The following is a 21,715-nucleotide window of genomic DNA, read 5'->3' as shown; positions in this document are numbered from 1 at the left end:
TGAGCCTTCACAAGGTCCTTCGGCAATGCTTTGTGATGCCAAAGATGTTGCCACCGCTCCCGAAGTTGCTGCCGGAGCCTGAGAAATTCCACCGGCGGTCATACGATGGCTTAAGATGCCCTCACGAATGGCCCGATGTTGTTACGATCAGAGCCGAATTTGAACATTTCCTTAATCGTGTGTCCATCGGGTGTCAATTTCGGGACAGTGTGACAGGGGCTTAAAGGATTACCAGGTACTTTCAGGCCTCGTCAGACTACCGGTAAATATCATAATAGTGTTTCATAATCAAACTCTTGAATGAAACTCAAACTTGTTCCGTCTCTTCTCTAAATGAGTCATACGGCATTTAGTAAAGAAAAAACACCTTCAGTTCAAGATGATTTATGATGTGTATTTAAAGTCTGTTGATGATAACCCTGCATCTCTAAGAGGACGGGGATTTCTTTGTTGTTGAAATATCTATGAAGAAAGATCAGGCTCTGGGTTCATGTTTTATTTTTGACGTCCTTTTTAAACAGAAATGGATTGAGTGATCGAGAACATGAGGAAGTAATAGCCCAGAAAATGAAGATAATTACTGATGTGATTGTTTATAAAGGAGTTATTTCTGACATTGCTTTGAGAAGCGCAATGTTGTACACGTGGCTGATAAAAGCACCGTTGCTTCTGTCAAACAAAGTGACGTGAGCAAATGAATATGGATCCAATCAGGTTTAAAACATATACAATGCACTTTTGATGGAACTTAAAATAACATACGTAAAACTTGAACGTAAAAAAAAGGCCATGTTTGTTTGGATTCGTAAACTCTCCGATTTGGTGTTACCCAAATACTCGTATCGAGTCTTAAGAAGTGACATTACAACATGGATTACTGAGCAGAGCAGCTAGCAGAAGATAGTGTTACACAAACGTGCAAAACTGTGTCAAATATGTTAAAAGTTTGAGGTACAGATTTTCAAATGTCTTCATCAGGAAAGCAGAAAAAAAGCCACTTTTCTTATTCCTCCTGTGTGTCTGATGCTACAAGAGTGAGGTGTCAGTAAGTCTCACAAAGGTAAGATGTAAGTCTATTAAAAGGCAACTACACTTTGCTGAGTACTGAATCAAATGATGTGTAACCTTTTAAACACGTATATGCAGGTTTTAAAGTTTAAAAGAGTCTTAAGAAGTGAAATAAAACATGGATTACTGTGTAAAGAAGCTGGTAGCAGTTAGCATTAGGCTAACGTTCAGGTCTTTGTGATATACGTTTGGAGATAAGGAACTACTTTCTCTTTGTATGTAGGCAGAAAAATCCACTTATTGTTTTGTTACTGCTTAAGTATTTTTGATGCTACAAAAGTGAGGTGTCAGAACTTCTTTATCTCACATGTTTGGCCCTTAAAATGCCAAAATGAACAACCAAAGTCTGCAGAGTACGGAAAAAGGCCTGTGTTGAAGACAAAGGGAGGCTGAGGCAGATACCTTCAATTGTCTCTATAAGGACGACAGAAAAAGCATTTTGTTTTGTTACTGCTTCAGTATCTTTGATGCTTCAAAGTGAGGTGTCAATCCGGGGGTCACGGAGGTCACGCAGCAGAAGAAACCCCTGACGTACGGAGAGAGAAGTGGCAGAAAAAAAGTGTTTTTTGTTTTTCGATTCTAATAGTGTAAAAGAGGACGGCAGGCGGTAAGCAGGCCGACCCGAGCATCGTTTGAGGACGAAGACAAAGATCTATATTAACAAAAACTGCAGATGACAGATGATTAATCGGCGTGGTGGGGTCTGCCGTCGCCCGGACCCCCGGCTGACACCCCGAGCCTCCAAACACAAAACCAGAAACCCCCCAGAGCCTCGGCGGCCCGGAGCAGCGTGGGCGAAGGGTGGAAGCAGGGCACGGTGTGTGTGTGTGTGTGTGTGTGTGTGTGTGTGTGTGTGTGTGTGTGTGTGTGTGTGTGTGTGTGTGTGTGTGTGTGTGTGTGTGTGTGTGTGTGTGTGTGTGTGTGTGTGTGTGTGTGTGTGTGTGTGTGTGTGTGTGTGTGTGTGTGTGTGTGTGTGTGTGTGTGTGTGTGTGTGTGTGTGTGTGTGTGTGTGTGTGTGTGTGTGTGTGAGAGAGAGAGAGTGTGGGTGGGTGGGTTTGTGTGTGTGTGTTTGTTCGACAGATTTTGACAGAGAAATAGTGTTGGTGTTGTTGTGTATTTGTAACAGAGAAAAGAAAAACAAGTAAAGTGTGTTTGCATGTGTGTGTGTGTGTGTGTGTGTGTGTGTGTGTGTGTGTGTGTGTGTGTGTGTGTGTGTGTGTGTGTGTGTGTGTGTGTGTGTGTGTGTGTGTGTGTGTGTGTGTGTGTGTGTGTTCTTGAGAAAGTGAGTGTGTTTTGGTTCTCGGCCTGCTTTTTGCGGTGTTTGTGTGGAGAGAGGAAAAAGAAAGGGTGTGTGCGCTGGTTTGATGGTTTTGACGGGTAAAGTGTGTTTCTGCTGATGTGTGTGAGTTACAGTGAAAATAAGTCAAAGTGTGTATCTGTGTGTGAGGTGTGTGTGTGTGTGTGTGTGTGTGTGTCTCTGTTTGTTTGACAGATTTTGACAAAGAAAGTGTGTGTGTGTACATTTGTTCGAGAGAAAAAACAAGTGAAAGTGTCTATGTCATCGTGTGCATGCATGTGTGTGTGGGAGCGTGTCTGTTTGTGAGAAAGTGTGTGTATTTGGTTTCTTAGTTTGTTTATTGCATTGTGTGAGTTTGTATTTGTGTGTGTGGGTGGATTTGCAAATGAACTAAAAGTGTGTATGTGTTACAGAGTATTTAGACAAGTGAAAGTGTGTTTTTGTGCGCGTGTGTGTGTGTTGATTGGAAAGTGTGTGTATTTCCTTAGTGTGTGCATTTTGTTTCTCATTCTCTTCTTTGCAGAGTGTGTGTGTTCGTGTGTGTGTGTGTGTGTGTTCGTGTGTGTGTGTGTGTGTGTGTGTGTGTGTGTGTGTGTGTGTGTGTGTGTTCGTGTGTGTGTGTGTGTGTGTGCGTGTATCGGCCAAACCCCCATCTGCCACAGGGTGGGCGGCTCGCCACACAACGACAATACACACACACATTTTTGTAAGTGTGGGCGTTCAAAAGGCATGAGGAGCTGTTCGCTGTGTGTGTGTGTGTGTGTGTGTGTGTGTCTGTGTGTGTGTGTGTGTGTGTGTGTGTGTGTGTGTGTGTGTGTGTGTGTGTGTGTGTGTGTGTGTGTGTGTGTGTGTGTGTGTGTGTGTGTGTCTGTGTGTGTGTGTGTGTGTGTGTGTGTGTGTGTGTGTTTGTCCGTGTGCAGCAGAAGGCTTCGTCTTCATCAAACAGATTTAAATCCGTCCTGTTTACTGTTTAACATCCAAAGGGATCACGATTTGCTTTCTGTTTGAGGTAGAATCTGTAACATTTCCAACACGTGAATTCAAACACAACCTTATTTGTTATTAGTTACGTTAAGGGAAACGTGGTTTTGAGTAAAGTAAGCCACTTATTGTTTTGTTACTAAGTATTTTTGATGCTCCCAAAGTGATGTGTCAGAACATCATCTCACATTTCTGGCCCTTAAAATAGCAAAATTAACACCCAAAGTCTGCAGAGTACTGAGAAAGGCCTGTGTTGAAGACAATGGGAGGATGAGGCAGATACCTTCACATTTCTTTATTAGAAAGACAGAAAAAAGCATTTTGTTTTGTTACGGCTTCAGTATTTTTGATGCTTCAAAGTGAGGTGTCAATCCGGGGTCACGAAGGTCACACAGAAGAAGAAACCTCTGACATTTTGGCCTAATAGATACAAACATGGATGTATAGAAAGTATTTTTAGGCCCATTATGTCACAGACTGACAGAAGTTGTAGTACCACCATTTGGCCACTACAACAATGTCTCCGTAGGATCCTGAGCAGTGATCTTCTGGGTCCTGTGTTTGTTTGATCCATCCACCACAACTTCTTCTTATCTGGCTGTCTGAGTAAAGGAACACCTGCTCTGCTCTGAGTCGAATAGGCTGTTCCTTATGATTACGATCAATTGCATTGTTGGTAATGTAAGCTGAAGGTTTTAACATAAGAATACAAAACAAATGCATTCTCTTATTCTGCTAAATTAATTTTGATCACGAGTAGAATACAACACCCTATATAGGATTGCAATAAGATGTGTTTGCTCCAGGTTTTGAAAACGCTTTGAAAAAAAGTTCACACTGGGAGAGACGTCCTCATGAAAGGGCGGTGCACTTTTTTGGGCCAGTCTGTGCACTCGGAAAAGTGAAAGTGGTCCCTGCTGTGGAGAATTGAAGCCAGGTCTATTTGCACTGCTACAGTTTGAAATAGCTGCGGACCAAAGTCAGGTTTTCTTTTTGCAGTGTTCTACAAAAACTGCTGATCCAAAAATCCAACATTAAGAATGAAGTAGAGCGATCCAAGGTTGGTGAAAATATCAGACATCTGTCATTGGATGTGATATAATAATGACTCAAGATCAACTAAAATATACTTGTTATGACGGGAAGACGCATGGAAATAAAATGTTTGAACCATGCATGGCCATTCAAAGTTTCCGTACCTGCCACAATAACAAAGTCTTAAAGGATGATGAAAATATAAGGCTTTGAATTCACATGCACAATAGCTAAAGTGCTGTGGACCATGACAATCTTAACTTCCAGGCTTCTGTAACAATGCAAAATAAACTATATAAGACATAGAAAGACACAAAATGGCATTAGTGGTGCAAGTCAAATGCCATAATAATAACTAATATTACATGTAAAGTCAGATGACATAACTAAAACTTACATCTTCATATAACTAAACTGCAAATCCATTTTTGAACAGGAGGCAACATTGAGACCAACCAAATCTCTAATAAAGTAATAAATTAAATCAGATGCTTATTCCCTCACTAATCACCTCATCTATCTCAGGGGCCAACAAAAGGCAGCCTCAGTAATCTGCTCCTGACAGAGGAAACAAATGTGTGTGTGCAGGCAGCGTGTGGGCTCAGCTGGCACCAACACAAAACAATGCAATTCGATTTTACCCGGATACCAGCCATATAGAGCGGGCCAGATCCTCTCACCTCCCCGCCCGGAGCATCCATGTATGGAGACACTGGGACCGGAATTCCGAGTGGAGATCCTAGTTCCTCTCACTTTACATTAAGCCTGCGAAAAACAAAAAACACGTGATGCATGTTCGATAAAAATCCCCCTAAATTCAAATTTTCTGCATGTGTTTTGTCTATTTCAATAAACTCCTACATGTTATTTTGTTTCGTCGTCACGGTGAGCTCCACCAGTCCTATTTCTGGAGTTCCCTCTTTTTTTTTCAAACCCAAGTCCATATTTGGTGAATGACGTGCCGGGACACCCAGAGATCCCCTTTATAACCAAACATGCATCATCCCGATGATGTTTTAGAGATGAGAGACAAAAGGTTGCAGGAGGCAAAGCATTGAATTTAAATATTAGTTTGACGCGCCTGATCTACATAATGGCTGCTAGAATAGCGGAGGACATGTCCGTGTCTTTGAGCAGTTTTGTGGAGAACATTAATCTCAAAGATGTTTACACTGCGGAGGGGTCGATGGAGTTTAAAGAGGAGGCTGTAGGGGAGGAAGAGGAGGAGGGGGAAAGCGGTAAGGATCTGAGTTTGAATAAAACATAATAACTAGGATTGCACCGACAATGTAAAGAAAATCAACTGGCTAAACCTTAATTACATTTGAAAACAAATCGCGTTTTCTTGAATGCTTGACAAATTGTAATTGCTTTATCACATTGTGTTCGGCTTATTGATTGATGACATTTTGTTTCGATTCCGTAATTAGGACATGCGTTTTTTGCACCACAAACTGTTCTTACTTCACTGCATAATAACAGCTCATGTCTGGATGCATGTGTGTTGCTTTTGTTGATGCATGGACATGTTGTAATTTGTATTATTATTACATCGACCTGATACTTCTCCTTGCCTACAGGTCACTATTGGAAAATAAATGTAATCTCTATGCTGTTTAACTTTTAAAAAACACGTCGATATGGGGATGTTTTGTTTGTTAAGTATATGCTTGGCTGTAGGTTGGTGTTTACCTAACAAGAATAGCCTGTGCTTAGTGCTATTGGGGATCCCGAACAAGAGAAATTAACTCATAAGAAGTGTTGCGCGTAAAATGAACATTGTGCAATGATCTTAAAATATGATCATGTTTCTAGATTGTTTTCTAACCGGTGGTGTTTTGCTCAATTTTGCAGGTGATCTCCTGTTTGAGGGGAAGAGCACACCGGAGCTGTCTCTGCACGGAGACTTGGCACACTACGTGGCAACTTTACGCACGCACCCCGTGGCGTTGACCGGCAAGTTCTCGGTGGAGTCTCGAGGCTCCGGAGGCCCGTGGACACCGGGGGGCGTCATCAACGTGATCAGCGCTGACATCGCTGCCCCGGGGCCGAATACGTGCTCAGAATCGCCAGATATTTACGCAGCGGGGGACGACACCATGGCGCACGGCCAGCCGGACATCAGCCACATGTACGCGCCCCCTCACCACCACCCCCACCCCCACGCGGGCCCTTCCTACTCCTGCAGCGGGGATATGTACCAGGAGCAACCGGCAGGGGGCTACCTGGCCACATCCACCTGCTCCGTGTCTTACCTCCCGCCCCCAAACTACAGCTCCGTGCCAAAACCGAGTGTGGACGGCACGCTGCTCTCCATCATGCCGGACTACGGAGGCTTCTACCCGCAGAGCTGCCAGAGAGACCTCCAGGCGGCTTTTTCTGACAGGAAATCCCTCCCTTATCCTCTGGACTCCCTCAGGGTGCCTCCCCCTCTCACTCCCCTCAACACCATCAGGAACTTTACGCTCGGCGCGCCCTCTATGGCCGCAGATGGCCCCATGGCTGCTGCCTTTCCAAACCACCAGAGCCTCCCTCTCAGACCCATATTGAGACCCAGGAAGTACCCGAACAGACCGAGTAAAACACCCGTGCACCAGAGGCCGTACCCGTGCCCGGCGGAGAGCTGCGACCGCCGGTTCTCCAGGTCTGACGAGCTGAGCCGGCACCTGCGCATCCACACCGGCCACAAGCCCTTCCAGTGCCGCATCTGCATGAGGAACTTCAGCCGCAGCGACCACCTGACCACACACATCCGCACCCACACCGGGGAGAAGCCGTTCTCCTGCGACCAGTGCGGGAGGAAGTTCGCCCGCAGCGACGAGAGGCGGAGGCACATGAAGATCCACCTGCGGCAGAGGGAGAAAAAGTCCTCCGCGGCCTGATCCTCGCTGCGCATGCGCAAAGCTGCTGAATGTAAACTTTCTGCTCTTGCTGACACTGTGCAAAAAGAGCCCAAATCCTATTTTGTAGACTAAGTTGTTGTTCTCAGAAAAAAAAGATGGATGGAATATCTTTGGAAGCCATATCTTTAACAAACACAAGAATCAGGGAGAACCAGAGTTCACCATGTGCTTGGTCATGCCTTCTGTATTTATATAAAACACAACTCCTCACTTATCACTCAGTGGTCCAAATTATACACAGAAATGCCCATAAAAACGAAGCTGGTTATTGTAGCGTTGCTTATCTTCTCGATTAATCGTTTGGTCTCAGAAAATAATGAAAAATACCATTTATCAATTATCAAAAGCTGATTATTTATTTTACATTTCTTCTTAATTGTAAAACATATATATGGAGTTTGGCTTGCTTTAGTGCTCCGTTGCAAGGCATTGTGTCTACTACTGTATCTGCTTCATGTTCTCAGGGATTACATTACAATACAGGCTGATATCCTACGAGTCAGCTGTCAGTATACTGCTGCAGGTTGATGGTTTCTGTAAAATGCACAAAATAGTCTGTTCATTTCAGAAATATACACAAAGATTTTTGGACAGTTACCCAGAGGACATACAATTCCACATTTCCCAAGTTATTTAGGATAATCCCATCTCAGCTGTTGTATAGCAGCTAAATAATGAATATCTTAAAAGATATTCATTATTTAGTTAAAAGACATCTTGTAGGGTTTATAAGAGACACATGCAAACAGACGATATTTGGTATTGTTGTGATGACACTAAATATGTCTTATGATGCTTATTGATCACAAAAAAAATGCATTCCTTATTGTAAGTACTCGTTTTGGAAGCTTTGATATTGACATAAATCTGATGGCAAACACAAATTAATTTCACTATTTTATTAAAGAACTCTGTGAATTTTTCAATGGCGGGATGCAGCCAAATGAAGCTTTTTTTAACCTGTTTTTGTAGATTAAAAATGTTAAAAATAATGATGTTTTATTCACCGGATAAAGAGTTGACTTTGGTGTATGTTGGGATTTTGAGAGATTGTAGCCGGATAATCAGATGTATTTCTGGTTATGTTTTATATTTGTGGATGCGTTCAGTATGCACAAACCTGGGATACTTGTGAAGATTCAAACAGCATTTCTACCTGATGAATGTGAGAGGAAGAAGAAAGAGAGTTACTGGACAAATACAAGTTGTTGTGTTTTATATTTGATATGCAAACAAGTCGAGCACTAAAGCTTTTATTCTGCTGGACCGATGCTTCTTGTCAATGCAAATAAATCTTGTCGAGTTGAGGGTATTTATTTTGTGTTATATATAACGCTTTTTTAAAAATATTTAAACTTCTGGATGTTATGGTCACATGTTCTTTCACAGCAGATTTTCTTTGGACCCCAATTTCCATTTAGATAAAATCTATAAACTCTAAACATACATGTTTATTAAAACTCCTGCTGAAGAAGATCATGTCATATTACCAAAAGCTGCAGAAAGGTTACTATTTAGACCAGGGGGGTCAAACTCAAATACACAGTGGGCCAAAATAAAAAAATGGGTACTAGTGGAGGACCGGACTGGTTCAATGTTTATTGCAGAACTTATTGAAATGAACTTATGGCACATATTAAACCTGGAACTAACAAAGCTTAAATGATTGCCTATAAAAACAACATTAAACATTAAATAATCAGTTGCATTCATTTCTTATGGCTCTATCTGCAGCTTTTCCAGAGTCATTTCTTATGATTACATTTTCCCACAGGCCAACAACAGCTTCAAAAAAACTATTTCCCTCAAAGAGAAACCAAACACGCCCTGTTGTCGTGAGAGAGAAAGTGCAGAAGGAAACATCCGTTAAACTCAGTGTGCTGCTCTGTGATGCTAGCTCAGATACTTGGCATCTCATCTTGGGTGCAAGGTCATCAATGTTTGGGCTCAGGCTCTGAGCTGAGGAGACCCTCAGGATGGAGTGAAGGTGTGCGTGCAATATACCGGCGGGCCAGATCTAATAGGAATTAGAGATGATCCTGCGGGCCGAAATTAAATCCACCAAGGGCCTGATTTGGCCCCCGGGCCTTGAGTTTGACCCATGTGGTTTAGACCATCACATTTACATTTTCTTGTCAGTAATAAAATGTAAACTCAATGCTTTATGTTGTTTGCAGACAGAACTGATTAATGTATACAAATTCATTATTAAAAAGACACTGTCAATATTATGATGAATTTGACCAAGGGATCAATAAAGTTGTATGTCAGCTTTTAATAACCAGATGAATGATTTAGTGATTATATGTCATATATCTAATCTGTATTTCAAAGAAAACTATAAGGTTATTAAATAAAGGTAATTACTAAAGCTCAAGTTGGGTACAAATACTTTCAAATTGCACTTAAGGTAATGTACTTTTCATATGTACATGCTATTTGTGCTCGGGCTGAACGATTCTAAATCGAAATCGCGATTTTTAATGATGCGATAATCAAATCGCAAAGCCTGTGATTTTTTATTTTTGTTGTTCTTCTTGTGTTTCAGTCATCCACACCAATCAGAAGTGCTGTGCTCCACATGTACCTGCCATTGTTAACCAATCAGAAGTGGCCCATGATAGAAGGTGATAGACAGATTGATCCAATCACCTGCCAAGTATTTTTGAAAGTGCCTGCCCTTTCCAAATGGCTTCCAATGGAGCTCTCCTGGATGGTTTGGTGAAACAAACCATCTGAGTCAGGTTAGTAATGCTCCATCACATGTTTCTATTACAGGGTGAATCTGAAACTGAAGCTTGACTTTAAAGCAACCCAACGGAAGTTTCCTGTAAGTTTAGTTATTTCACTCGTGGGTGCTAGAGACGGGAGCACGTTGATGCGACCTTCCTAGCCGGATATATGGCTGCATTTTACAATAAGCCTCCGTTGGGTCGCTTAAAAACAAATATCACAATATCTATCAGAAAAATAGCAATTAGATTATTTCCCCAAATCGTGCAGCCCTAGAAGTATACTTACTGTATCATAATACATTTGACTAAAATAGTGTCAGTAAACACTTGAAATATTGATTTACAGCTCAATAAACACACACATTGCATTCAAGTCTTTTAAAGAATGAACCATGAAGACACAGAAACTGGCCTTTCATTCAAACAGAGCCTTCTTCTAAAGGAAATATGATATTTTATTGAAAGTAAAAACTATTTAATTTGATTAAGAAGATTTTTAAGTGCCATGTTTGAGAGAAATGTCCCCGAAGATCTACTCCAAAACCTGTTTGCAAAAAAACTTTTTGAACACTTTGGTTCTTCTAATCACATTCAGAAGCAAATAAATCAGACATAAAGTAATCAAAATAAACAGCATATTTTATATGAATTAACAGAAAACTTTCATTACAGGCAAAAAAATATCGAATACGACATTAGACAGGATCAGGTTTGAGACTTTAACAGACTCACTCTTAGACCTGTGTATCTTTCATTCAGTGATACCTCACATCAGTCTTGTCCTCTGAGATTAAATCACAAGTTTGCAGCAACTTTAGTGCTTTTCTCTCACTATAGCTTCAGGTTAAGCATTATTTTAAATTGTACATCTTTGAATAAACAATGAACCATGTTGTTACTTAAGTTTTATTTATTTTATCATAAGCTAGCATTTCATATTTTATAAGAAACCCAAACTCACAAATTCAGCTTGCACCTCTGATTTCCTTCAAACTGGAACTCAAATGTTATTTACGTTATTAGACATTCGAGACAAATATTGAAAACCGTTCCTTCCATATGTGGTAAAAGAGGGTCACTTCATTTAGTGCACATGTTGCAAACAAACAATGCCCTCAATGTCATCCAGTGAAACAAATCCCAAACACTCCTGAGGATCAAACTTTTCCCAGAAAAAAGAAGAGAAATGTCTGTCGTTTTTAAACACAAGAATAAACCCTAGAGAGTTTGAGACATTTTCCATTCTTCAAAAAGCAGAACTTCTGGAACAAAACGCCACAAATCCAGAAGCAGGAAGACGATAAAACACAAACGTTTTTTTGGAGGTTCGGGGACATTTCCTCAGAGGATTCTCAGCTCAGGTTGTTTTGAATGCTGCATTCAAGTGCAGCCAGAAGTCTGGAACAAGTATATTCATAATCAGTTCTGCAGCGTGAACACATGCAACTCACAGCAACTGTTTGTATAACTGCACATGCATTACTGAAAGCTGGCATGTTGTGTTCTTAAAAGATTTAGAGGTCAGAAGCAAACTCAGCTTTTCTGATTATTCTTGAACGCAGCATTAACACCCTGCATCAATCTCATCATTTCTTGGCATCTCTTTTGCAAAAAAATACCTTACAGGGTCTTATTTTAAGCTCCTTACTCAGATCGCTTACAGCTCCAATTTTGGTGCTTTTCAGATCTCAAACCAGTCACCTGATTGATTGTACTTTTACAGTGGATTACACAATGACACCTCCTTTCATTAAACCGAACACACCAAATAAAGGCAGAAATCCATGAAATGAAACATTTAAAGTGTTCAGTGGCAAAGCAGAAATGCTGCTGATATCACCAGAACACTGAAATGTCTTCTCCAACATGATATATTTTATACCACAAAACGGAAGGACCAATGCTTGACACTCAAATCAGATTTCATGTCTTTCTGAATGATCTGAAATGTGTTTTAGTGCATTAGAAGTGAAACACTGTAAAATAACTCATTCCGCTGATTTGACCCTTAATAGAGATTGAGAAATGTTGGGATCTCAGTACAAACTTGCCTTGGGACTCCAATATCTTTTTGTTCAAGTGAAATGTAAACTTGAGTTATATATATCACTTGCTTGTTGGCAGCGATGTGAGCAAAACAAAACAAGGATTTCACCTTATTGTTTGCTGCAGGGCTGATTATTTCACTATTAGGTGTTTGCTCTAAGTGCCCAGAGAAGTGTCCATCCCAGGTTTCTTAAAGTCGAAGGTGTCTTGAAATGTCTGGTCCAAAACCAACAGATATCCACTATAGGATTATATTATTTGAGGGTCATGAAACAGCCTTTTCTGACACATTTGCATGAAAAATGACTTTTAATCGACTATTCAATTAGTTGGTGATTAGTCGACAAACAGTTGCAGGACCATCTCATCTGCACAGCTAAATGCAGACCCTCTCTATGCATGTGATGGCTTCAGTAATGATTTACAGTGACCCTTCCTTTATAGCCCATTGTCCAAAAATAAATCCCCGGCCTTGTGCCAAGTGCAGCCCGAGAAAAGGAGACGTTTTACGGCAGGCTCAAAGGCAAACCTCCGGGCCTGGATACGGCTCCCCTCCGCACCAGAATTCCGGAGGCTGTGAGATCTCCATGAGCCAAACCTCCTTGTCCTTTTCTGATGTTTTGACCTCCCCTTCTGCAAGAACCTTATAATAATGACAGTCCCTATCCTCGTCCGGGTCGTACGGAGGGGCCAGGATGTCCATGAACGCAGTGGGTCCGTCCACAGCGTCGATCTGGTGCAGGTTGTCCCGGTCCGGAGAGAGCACGCATGGCCCACTTTCCTCCGTGAATTCAGCGGTGGATCGGAGCAGGGAACGCCGCAGAGAGCCCACCTGATGCGGAGTTGCAGGAGGGGGCGCGTCGGTCTGCTCCAACCTGTCAAAACAACTGATCCTGACCTTTCCATACATGACTTTCAGCATGCCGTGCATCCCCGGGTGGTCGTGCAGAGGTATGGAAGCTCCATTTTTCAGCAGAAACACCCCCATGCTGAACTGGTCCGTCTCGCAGATGTGCATGTAGGTGACCGGGGGGTCGTGGTACGGAAGCCCCGAGGGAATGTCGTCGGATCTCCGCGGGACGAGCTGGAGATCCGAGGCTCGTATTTCCGTCATTAGGCTCCTTAGTTTGTTCTGGTTCTCCAAGAAGGATTTAGCGGGCTCGTCTCCAAACCGAGGCGGGCTTCGGAAGGTAATGAGAGCTTGCCGGGCGATTCTCTGCACGATGGAGGCCATGCTGCTGTCGCCGGGCATCATACCGGAGAAAGGGACGTGCTGCCCGGTCGGTGTGGTCCGCCTGTCGGTCCTTAGCTTTAGCACTTTAGCTAAGCGTCAAAGATCGTTTTGACAGAAGATGACTCACTCCTGATTCATTCTTCTTCGGACCTTCAGAATCAGAATCAGCAACAGGTTTATTAACAAGTAGGTTTACACATACGGGGAATTGCTTTGGTGTACAGGGTGCATACATACACATAGCTACAGGAGATACATTGTAAGAAAAACGAGCAAAAAATAAAACTATTATAAAAAACTATTTTAAAAAACATTTGAATATGAACTCGAAAACTGTAAAAGTACTGCTATTTATTAAAAATGCATGTACAGTTTCAATTAACTGTCACCAAATAGTCATAGAAGAATCACAGTTATGTAAAATCAGTGATAATCTATATATACACACCATTTTTTTGTCAAGAAGAGTGAAATAACAGTGGAGTGAGACCTCACCTTATTTACAGATTCTTCGGTCAGCTAGGTTCGTTGACCGCTTTCAAACTGCCTGCTTTCTGCTCCTTCACGTGTTCATTCATTTGATTTTTCCGCTTATTAACACGTTGGAAAAACAAAAAAACAATATGGTATTATGCATTTGCAGGGGTCACTTTCAGACCGGATTTGACTCAGAAGCAACCAGTCTTATAGACTTCAGGCCCCATTTTTGAATAACTGTCAAACACGTCCGCACCACGCACCAGACAAGACTTTGCCAGTTTACACCTGGTGCATTGTGGGACATGTAGTCAGTAGACCGCCGTTACTGTGGTTACTGAGACGAAAACTGTTTTATTCAAATATTAACTACTTAGAGTTGATATTTTCGTCACATTGTTTCCTATAAGCAAGGATGGTGTCAATGTGAATTAATGAAATTACTCTGACTACATCTAACTGCCAAGACAATGCACTACAATACCCAAAAGGCCATAGAATATTTAACTTTTAATGATCTTTGCCCTCAGGCCTTACTCAATTACAGTCAACATGATTTGTTTGAACTGCACTGATAATGATATTTTATTTATTTAACGTCTTGCCCTCTCATGGCCTATTTCTCATGGAATTATGAGACGTATTCACCAAACACAGCTATTTATATCACAACATTGTTTATCTTTACTCTGGAAAAATACTATCATGTGAACTATTGTTGTGGTGTTAAAAATGATCAGATGTTGCCAAATCGTTATATTTACTGGATATGGTTGGAGTATTCTTATGCAGTTGAAATAAATGTTAGTTTGGTTTGGTACATTTTGAAGCCATAGGTTATAACATTTAACTAACTATTCGTTTTTGTTCATTACTTCTAGCAGTCTAGTTAACGGTTTCAACTAATTACCAGTTACTTAAGCAGTTTTTACAGTTTAAACTGTTAATTAACTACGTTATCTAACTATGTCAACGATTTATAGATTACTGTAAACTAACTAGTCTTACTGTTTTCCAAACTATTTGTTTACGTAACTGTTTTACCTGTTACGTTTAGCTAACGGTTTCCACAGGTTGTTCATCACATCATCGTTAGCTAACTATTTAAAACACATTTTCAGCTAACTTTAACAAAGGTCATTTAATACTTGAGTTTACTATTTCAATTGTTTATCATTTTCTTTTACACAATTGACCCACCTGCTTATTTATTATGTTAGCTTACTATTTTTGCTGTTTTGCACTACTGCTAGCTGATTTAAGCTCCAGTTGTAACTGCTTAATCATTACATTAGCTAACCATTTAAACTGTTATCAGCTAACTTTTAGCTAACTGTTTCCGGTTTTTATGTATCTGTTGATGTGTGTGTTTAAACATTTTGTAAATACTTTTATCCTACTGTTTTAACTGTTTATCTGATTTAAGCTGACCATCTTAACTGATTATTGTATTACTTTAGTTTCAACTGCTTAGACATTACGTTAGCTAACCAGTTTAACAGTTATCTGTTAGTTTAGTTAACTGTTTTAGCATGTTTTTATCCGTTGATTTAAGCTAACTGATTATTTCATTACTTTAAGCAAGGCCTTGTGGAAGTTACTGAGCGGATGTAACTCAGTGGTTGGTCAGAAGCAGTAACAAAAACAATTCCTCTATGACATTTTTATCATTTTATTAATTTTGTATGGGTCCTTCTTCTTTATTGACGACAGGGAATCAAGTAGTGTACTTCAAAAGAAAAATAGTCTTTCTCATAAGTTCAACATGAAGCGATTGGCTCTCCTGCTTCCCTCAACCTCGACCTAAGGTGTTTATCTTACCTGTACGTATCCAGGGACTTATAAACGTTCAATCTCTCCTGTGTCAATTATATAAATGTCAATCAGGTGACCATAAATAGTGCCGAACACTGAATGAATTTAAATTAGTCTAAAACATTTTGGCCTGCAAAATCCATTTGTCAAAGTTAGGTTAAATCAGAAAGAATAAGATTTGCGTTTGTTTGTCTCATATTTCAACTGTTTGTCCATTAGCCTACTTTTTAAACCATGTAAAAGGGCACATGAAAGCAGCCTAAAAGAAAACATCCCGCCCAGAAGTGGATGTCATTGATCCATTAAAATGTAGGAATGATAGTCTTCTGCTGTTTAGGGTCAAAAGGTCATGTTGATGCTTTTCCATCACACAGCTGGAAGTTCAAAAGGGCTTCAAATATTATGTTAAAAATATTTTTGTTTCACCATGGGTAAGAAACACACTTTGGTCGCCTCAAGATCAGTGACTCATGTCCGTGAGCATGACTCACTTGTTGTGGCATCCGTGATGGCATTTCATTGTACAGACGTGGGCAGTTAATTTGGACGTCTTTCTACTGGGAAACACCCACCCACACACACACACACATTCTTAAAAAAAGAGAGGGATGACAGCCTTCATTATGGTAATTCTTGGTGGAATTTGTCGGCAAATAAAAGATTTATTTGTGTTTTATTACTGTGATCAAAGCAGAGAGAAGCGTGAAGCAGTAGGAGAGGACTGCCGGGGACCCAGTTTTGGTGTTTTGTCTATAACTGAATTAAGGTAGTTAAGTTTAGTTTAAGAAGTCTGTAAGTATGAATCACACAATTTAATGACACTTTAACAATAATGACAGATGCTCTAGTGTGATTTGTATCAAGAATGTGGGACTTCCTCCTGCCTACATAACCACGAGGACACACACCTCAACTTAAGATACCCGTAATTATAGAATTATAATGTTATTGGGTTCAAACATTTGCATTCATGGAGACGTCACCTGCTCCTACACAATCTTCAGCAGCGTCTCTTAAATAAAAATCAGTATGACACCCACTTCCACACAATGTGACCTAGGGGGGGTTGTGTGTGTGTGTGTGTGTGTGTGTGTGTGTGTGTGTGTGTGTGTGTGTGTGTGTGTGTGTGTGTGTGTGTGTGTGTGTGTGTGTGTGTGTGTGTGTGTGTGTGTGTGTGTGTGTGTGTGTGTGTGTGTGTGTGTGTGTGTGTGTGTGTCTCCTGAAGCAACACTATGAGGTGAAAGCCGGCTGAAAATAGACGGCGTGATTCAGAGCTCGGACGCTTTTAGACCTGAAGTCGAGCCAAACTGTGGAAGCCCTGCTCAGGTCGCGCTCGCAATCAAATAAACAGGACGAATTATTGTTGGACCACACACACACACACACACACACACACACACACACACACACACACACACACACACACACACACACACACACACACACACACACACACACACACACACACACACACACACACACAGTCTTGTTTATTTATAACACAACAGTAAACAGCAGAGGATTTGTATGTTATTGTTTGTGTACTACAGACTAAATTGATGTCAAATCTGTCTTAACCTCTGTCTCCATAAAAAAAAGTGGCTCAGATGTCATTAGAGGACAAATAGTTTGTGTCCAAAACACTGCGATAGAATAATGAATTATATTATATTCAACTTTCTCTGTGTGACATTTTTTGTGCTGAACATAATATGTATTCATTTCCAGAATGTTAACCCGTTATAACAGTGTCTTAAATAATAAATGGCCATTGTTACTGTAAAACATGTAATATACTATAGAGGGGATTTTTTTAAATATTTGTTTTGAGTCTGGGATATGTCAATAATAAGCAACATTGATTAAGACACATTCTTATTTGAAATGTATCATGAAACAACGAAAATAGCCTGTATTTGTCCCATTTTTAAGCAAGTGCTCCATCGAAAGCCTGATATAATAGAGAGCAGGATTTAATGACATAATGGCCATGCTCCAATGGGGACATTTTTGTCCTTTAGGCTCTGACTGTATATGAATTTAGATAAACATACTTTATTTTAGACTTTTTATTGCAGCTGACGTTAACTTCCATCTTATTAAATCCTTTACTGGAAGCAGAGGAAGTGATGCAGCTTCTCGCCTGCCTGTGAAAGGGATCGTGGGAAATAAAGACTTGATGGTTGATCGTGAACAGAAGCCCTGAGAGGCAAGTGAAGAAGGCAATTTTAATGATCCGTCTTATAATTTGAATCTAAAAAAACATCCAGAGTAAAATCCTAACTACATATTTTCAACCTGTACGTTTTTGATCCGTGAGTAAAGGACTGCACTGGAACAATTCCACCTGACTTTTGCAATACTGTGTGCACATGTGTCTATCAAATAAAATACACCTCTTTTGAAGGTGGATTTTCTTCATTTTAGGATCATTTGTTTGTGTTTGGCCTTGGCATTCGGGGCTTTAAAAATAGCACTTTACCCCTGCTTACACCTAGAGAGAGGCGAAGTCCCGCCCTTCTACTTCCGCCCCATGGGACCTTATTTTGGAAAAAGTATGTATTGAAGTCAATGGAGAGAGAAAGACTATCTTTCGATCCCGTTTGAATTGTGCCACGAATTACACATATGATGTTTGTCAATCTTAAAAAACTATTTCCACGTCAAAAAAGTCACAGTTTGTCTTAAAACTGTTGAAATGTAAGACTATGAAAAATACGCAACTAGAAAGACTACAAATCCCAGAATCCCGGTCCCGCATGCTGGGGATCTTACGGAACCGACTCACTCCCCTTGTGTGTATGTACAGCTCTCAACATGCCCAGACTTGGAGTGATTTTCACCTCTTTTAATACTTTCCGCCTCATTCTGAAAGAAAGAAGTGAAATGTGCCAACGTGACGGCCGTCTTGGTGTGTGGTGCGAGACGGGAGATGTAGTTCATTGAGCGGTTTCACACAAAACAAAGTGTTACTTCACAGTTTTACGACACATTTTTAAAATGTTGACTTGCAAAATTATCTTTTAAATTGACAAACATCATATGTGTAATTCGTGGCACAATTCAAACGGGATCGAAAGATAATCTTTCTCTCTCCATTGACTTCAATACATACTTTTTCCGAAATAAGGTCCCATGGAGCTCCCCCGGAAGGGGAGGGACTTTGCCTCTCCATATGCCGTGAGCTGATTATCGAGCTTTCATTGTAACAGTCGCGGGTGTACTGTTTGTGTGCGTGTGGGGAGTGTTGCGGTAGAACATTCCACTGTAGCGCCCGGTACCTTAAAGGGAAACCCTACATGTTTGAGCACCCTCTATGAAATGTCAAGCTACCCCACAGCACCCCCAAAAGAAAATCTCTGGCACCGCCCCTGCTCATCCCTACCACATGTTTCCATATTTGGAATAAAGGCATTCCTAAATTCTCCTTGGTGACTTTAAACGTCTCCCTGAACTAAGTAAAAACACATTGTGCCACACAGTTTGTCCACTTATTACAAAATGAAGTGCTATTTCAGAATGTGTCTCTAAAACAATTTTGTGTAAAGCTAAAGTCTGACAAAACATATAATTTGTTGCAAGTGAAAAGGAATTTAGAAGGAATTTGGAAAGATTATCCTGGCAAGACTTCCTCTTATGTCATTAACAGAGGTAAAACAAACTAGATCAGACTTTGTTAACCAGTAGCTGGATAACCAGAAAGAACAATTGTCAATTTCTTCTCAGGGTTTCGTTAAACGAATGAACAATTAGTCACAAGAAAACGATTAATGCTGAAGTTTTACTGTCTGCAGACATCAGAAGATGATGATATTTAGATACCAAAAAGACACACATGTGTTTCCGTCTTCTACCTCATACAGTAGTGTAATTTCTCCTGATAACCACAGCTTGTGTTTGTAGGAATGCAGGCCGTTGTCCCCCTGACACTTTAACTTGAGTGGATGCAAATGTGTTTAGTGACAGGGCCTCGGTCCGCAGGGTATCGACAGGAAACTGGATCCGGAGGCGAAAGAGTCCCACAGGGCGGCTTCACATGCAACACTAACTTTATGTTTAAACCCTGGTTTAACTTTGGAAGTGGAGCTCACCCCAGAAACCAATCCCTAAAGTGTAGGGCCATGTATGACGCATTTCCACTGCAGGGCCTCGCACGGCTTAGTACGGCATAGTTAGGCCTTGGTAGGCCAGGCTCACTTGATGCTGCGTTTCCATTACAGTTTAGTACCTGGGACAGTAACTATAGTAACGCAGTGTAGGCGGAGCCATGACGTCATCTTCAATGAAAACCACAAAACCAACATCAGCCGTTAGCTGTTAGCCCTCAGAGCTCACAGCTCCTCATATCTGTTCAGAAACTAGACCAAAGTTAAACAAGTACAAACCACAGGCTGTCTGTGTCATGGAGAATACAGTCGCTGGTTTATTTATGTCTGTAGGCCGTTGTTGTGAGTGTGGACGGTCGGAGCATATACTGCGTTAGCTTAGCCAATCTCCATTCAGACAACACGGATTTTAAAAGGTTTCTCGCCTGCCGTCTGTCTGCAGACTTGTCAAAGCATTAATTCATGGTTTTTACTAACCGGTATCAGTATGTTGTTACTTCGGCATCATTTTGAAATGTGTTATAATGAAATCACGGTAAAATATGTTCACTTGGTTGTAGTTGTAGCCCCCTCGCCAGCGATTCTCTCACTAGTTTAGCATACTCGGCCCGGTTGTTGGCCCGGAAAGAACCTGGATTTTGGAGAGCCAGAAAACTGTGAAAAAGTACCCGCTAGCCGGAACTACGCCTAGTGGAAACGCAACAAAAAACGGGCCGGGTTTGGCACGGCACGCTTAAACCGTGCTACGCGCTGCAGTGGAAATGCACAATTATACCAGCATTAGGGGGTTTTCTGTTTACAAATGGGTAGAAATGCTGCAATGAATCCAGTAAAAGCACATTAGAAGACCCAAGAAAGGCTAAAAAGCTTTGACAAATACCTTCCGTAGTGCTTTGTGGGTAAAATGAATCTCTCGTCCTCTCTCTGTGGACAACAACAACTTGGCTTTGTGGCACATTTTCACGCCACTGTTCGCAGAAATCTGTTATCTGCGGCCTGGAGCTGCAGGGTGACAGCCTGTAGATTCTGACTCTGACACAGAGCTACGTGATGGTTCCAGAAAACATGCATTTTTCTTTTGCTCTAGCTGAGATTGTCCAACGTCAGAGCGTGTGGACGGAGAGCGTGGTGTGACGTCAAAGCGTCATGGTGTTTACTCTCTCCAGGAAGAATCACCAGCATCCTGCAGTATTTATTGACACGCTGTAATGCAGTCAGGAACCGTAACGTAACAATAACATCACATTCTGCCTCACGCTCACATCACAGCTGCTTTCACAAACACGCTGTTGGCTGAACTAGGTCATAAAAGGAAAAAATAAACAAATAAAAACATTATATAAATATATGAATTGATATAATGAAAACAGCCTCAGAAAAAAATACAAGAGCCCACGGGAAAATGATGAATTATCTGTCTTTTATACTTAGATAGTTATGTTTTTGAGTCAAATTAACATTTTCGTTTAATTATCTTAACTACCAGGAACATTTATATGCAGAAATGATGGTCAGAGTATCACAAATATAGGTAATCTTTATTTTTAACCACCAGGAAACTAAAGTGTTAATTTACGTTTCAGATACGCTGACTGTTCGCTGACATAAAAATACATGATAAATATGAACATTTACTCGTAAAAATGTAGAAGAATATGCACCATTTGCGGGATAAGTTGACTTAAAACTTGACAAATACTTGTTTCTTAAGAATTTGATATTCACTGTAAGTGAGGCGATGATGTTCCTCGACAAACACCCTGCGCTCTTTACTTTTCCGAACATTTGTTCTAGAAAATGTGTGATTTTAATAGAGAATTTCACTTTTTCCTCCCAAATGTATAAATTCATAATCTCAGAGAAAATGAAAGGTCTTTTTTTCTGGTAAGTAAGTGAGTGTTTTCTTGGAATTTAAGACGATAATTTCCATAATCACCTTCTTAACGATGACTTAAAACTCATGAACGCTACGATCTTGGAAGAAAAGCATTTTGAATCTTAGGAAATACGATAATCCA

The 21,715-nt window shown here is 40.8% G+C and overlaps 2 protein-coding genes across 2 annotated transcripts; one reads left to right on the top strand and one right to left on the bottom strand.

Moving 5' to 3' along the window:
• The first annotated feature begins 5,356 nt into the window (after nt 1-5,356).
• LOC307043216 (early growth response protein 2b-like) lies at nt 5,357-11,618 on the top strand. Its single transcript, XM_079687532.1, has 2 exons — nt 5,357-5,619; nt 6,236-11,618. Exons 1-2 carry the CDS (start codon nt 5,475-5,477, stop codon nt 7,261-7,263), a joined length of 1,173 nt encoding a protein of 390 aa, XP_079543658.1. The 5' UTR covers nt 5,357-5,474; the 3' UTR covers nt 7,264-11,618.
• Nucleotides 10,641-15,221, bottom strand: adob (2-aminoethanethiol (cysteamine) dioxygenase b). Its single transcript, XM_079687539.1, has 2 exons — nt 13,795-15,221; nt 10,641-13,449 (listed from the first exon to the last, which is right to left on the bottom strand). Exon 2 carries the CDS (start codon nt 13,318-13,320, stop codon nt 12,583-12,585), a length of 738 nt encoding a protein of 245 aa, XP_079543665.1. The 5' UTR covers nt 13,321-13,449; nt 13,795-15,221; the 3' UTR covers nt 10,641-12,582.
• Nucleotides 15,222-21,715: the final 6,494 nt, after the last annotated feature.

The sequence above is a fragment of the Notothenia rossii genome (genome assembly GCF_949606895.1).
Source record: "Notothenia rossii genome assembly, chromosome: 6".
Lineage (NCBI taxonomy): Eukaryota > Metazoa > Chordata > Actinopteri > Perciformes > Nototheniidae > Notothenia > Notothenia rossii.
This window is presented reverse-complemented; position numbering and strand designations above follow the sequence as displayed.